The sequence below is a fragment of the Limulus polyphemus genome, unplaced genomic scaffold (genome assembly GCF_000517525.1).
Source record: "Limulus polyphemus unplaced genomic scaffold, Limulus_polyphemus-2.1.2 Scaffold78407, whole genome shotgun sequence".
NCBI lineage: Eukaryota > Metazoa > Arthropoda > Merostomata > Xiphosura > Limulidae > Limulus > Limulus polyphemus.
This window is the reverse complement of record NW_013744003.1, coordinates 1-3,313: the sequence shown is the minus strand read 5'-3', so window position 1 is coordinate 3,313 and position 3,313 is coordinate 1. Positions and strand designations below refer to the sequence as shown.

Genomic DNA, 3,313 nt, shown 5'->3' with positions numbered 1-3,313 from the left:
TCTTCTCCTTCTTTTGTTTGTTGCTGAAGACAAGACTCTAACACAGAAGGACTTAAAGGAAAGTTAATTATATAACCTCTTCTCCTTCTTTTGTTTGTTGCTGAAGACGAGACTCTAACACATAAGGACTTAAAGGAAAGTTAATTATATAACTAGATATTACCTCTTCTCCTTCTTTTGTTTGTTGCTGAAGACAGACTCTAACACAGAAGGACTTAAAGGAAAGTTAATTATATAACTAGAATTACCTCTTCTCCTTCTTTTGTTTGTTGCTGAAGACAGACTCTAACACAGAAGGACTTAAAGGAAAGTTAATTATATAACTAGATATTACCTCTTCTCCTTCTTTTGTTTGTTGCTGAAGACGAGACTCTAATCGCAGAATTAGTATCTGAAGTCTACTCCGCTCCTGTTCAGCTTCTTCCTGCTGATGCTGCAATCTTAGTTCCAGAGCTAGAAGATAAAGATTTTGATTCATTTATTAATGCACAGTTTTGGATTATAAACTTTTTGTCTAGAAGCACCATATAGAATTTACATAGTAGTAGTGTCTTAGTTAATCAGCGTTGTTTTGATTAGTAAAGAACATTATAAGTCTGATTTAAACCTGATATTAACCATCTCGCTACAGGTAGTTTAAAGTGTGCATGTCACAACCTTCTACAGAAATACATTTAAACTCTAAACTATTTTATTATCAATCTATACAAATAAAGTTGTCATCAATACATAGTTAATAAATCAAAATTTGATATTATATATAAGAGTTAATTTCTTAATTTCAAAAGGAAATATTTAAATAAATCTTCAATCTCCCCTTCTTTGAGAATCGTGGCCTTTCTTCTCTAGGTCTTGCCAATTCTCTAATTTATTTACCACCTCTCTCAGAAATACAGTTTAACATAAATTACTCATAATATAAATATTACTAAGGCAAAGTCTAATTTTTATAGTTTTCAATCCTCTTTGTTTACAGAGACAAACACTAGTAAATCAGATCCACCTGTCACATCCTCTCTCTCTCTCTCTCACCATTTGCCATTATTCTCTCCAACATATATCATTTATAACATATAAAAAGGCAAAGTTTTAAACTATCAAATGACAGACTATATTATGTTGTTTTCAGTAGCGTATATTTCATTTTCAGTTTGAATGTTTCTTTTAGTGTTCGGATCGAGAAGCTCATGGAATTATTTTAAGGCTCTTATACCATAGTTAAAAAGCTAGTTAAATTATAACAGTTATGGATAGTATGCTTTGTGTGAGTTATTATTATATCTTCTTAGGTGTATTATTTAAGTAAATAAAAATTATTATAATAAAAAAAAGCAAGCTAAAACTTCCTTACAAAAGTAAGTAATTTATTTCTTGTTTTTTTATTTATTGTTATAAAAACAACTAAAGGAAAATTAGAACCTTGTTAGGTTGGATAAGTTAAATAATGATGCTCCATAAGGTATGCTTTGTGAGTAGCTTGTGCATTACGTTATTCAATAAAATAACTTGATATATATATATGTTCACAAGTGACTTACAACTTGTATTGTACGATTATCAGTTAGAAACGATCCAAAGGATTTGTGGAATCAATCTAGATCCTGGAATCAGTGATCTACGATCATTGGTTTCATCTCTGTCAGAAAAATCATTTTTATTCTTTGCTCATTTCTTTCATGTAGCATGAACCCTAATTTTTCTAAAACTTACTACCTATTTAAGATAATTTTCCATAACTGTTTGTATAAATCAATTAGCTTAACATATCTTTTTCAATCAGTCTCTAGGTGTCACCTTTATTTTACTTAAACACTTAAGTATAGTTTTATTTATTTCTTTTTTACCCATTTCTAAAGCAAAATATCCCTAACACCTTTTTTACATAACATTCTCGTCGCTGGCCACATTGTACAGGAAATGAAACACACTTACAACAGTACATGGAAAATATACTAAACATTTCCTGAAGACCAGATGACATCACTCATTCAGTTACACCACCATTCCCAGTGCTCGGGTTATAAGGTTTTTTATCTTTTAGTGGTTATAAGATTGGTCGCATCATATGACCATATATGGAAAGAGTTTAAACAGTTTCTTATGTGGCATATTATCTTCACATTTAACATTCTAAATATTTTCATATAAAGTTCAGCAACTATGAAAATTTCTCGGAACAATATGGTTTAACATCATTCACTTCATATTAAACTTTCAACGAGTAAAATAACAAAAAACATTTCCAGTTCTTCACTTTACGATCATCAATATACAGCCAAGGTATAACTACTTAATACTAAACTTGTTAAAACTAAAATTTATATCAAATCTAACCCTTCAGTTCTTTATCTTTTGCTTGAAGAAGTGCTTCTCTTTCTTCAAATGTCTGTTGGTGTTTACTTTCTACTTTGGCTTGTAAACCACTAAGTTCAAGAGTTCTCGCCTGTAATTGGTCCATAAGGGCTTGCAACGACCTACAAAAAAGTGTATTTTGTCAACACACTCATTATATTAAATGATATAGTAACAACTAGTATATAGGTCTGTTTCTTCAGTACTGGCTGTAGAATGTTTTTGTATTTAACTGTATAAATATTACTTTTGTATAGTTACTGTTCTGACTGTATAAATACTACTTTTACTTTTGTATAGTTACTGTTCTGACTGTATAAATACTACTTTTGTATAGTTACTGTTCTGACTGTATAAATACTACTTTTGTATAGTTACTGTTCTGACTGTATAAATACTACTTTTGTATAGTTACTGTTCTGACTGTATAAATACTCCTTTTGTATAGTTATTGTTCTGACTGTATAAATACTACTTTTGTATAGTTACTGTTCTGACTGTATAAATATTACTTTTGTATAGTTACACTAACAGTTAAGGTAAAGTTAAGTGTGTTGTAAAATTACTGTTTATAAATACTAACAGTTAAGGTAAAGTTATAAACAGTAATAAGTGTGTTGTAAAAGAAGGTAAATACAAACTACCATGTAACGTTTAGATCCACTATTACTGAACAAAAACATTGGTAGTTTACAGAATGAATACAACACATGTTAATAGAAGGTAAATACAAACTACCATGTAACGTTTAGATCCACTATTACTGAACAAAAACATTGGTAGTTTACAGAATGAATACAACATATGCTAATAGAAGGTAAATACAAACTACCATGTAACGTTTAGATCCACTATTACTGAACACTTAGACATTACTGTAAAGGTATCTACTATATTATATATATAACTTACCACTTTCAAGTTACTGTAAAGGTATCTACTACATTATATATAGCTTACC

General features: G+C 29.6%; 1 protein-coding gene across 1 annotated transcript; it reads right to left on the bottom strand.

The window, feature by feature from the left end:
- Positions 1–76: 76 nt before the first annotated feature.
- LOC111084536 (fas-binding factor 1 homolog) lies at positions 77–2,474 on the bottom strand (the record flags this gene model as incomplete). The annotated part of the gene is made up of 3 exons (XM_022381224.1): positions 77–214; positions 335–453; positions 2,335–2,474. Coding segments are annotated over 3 exons (397 nt in total), but the record flags the coding sequence as incomplete, so codon positions are not given.
- Between the last annotated feature and the right edge of the window lie 839 nt (positions 2,475–3,313).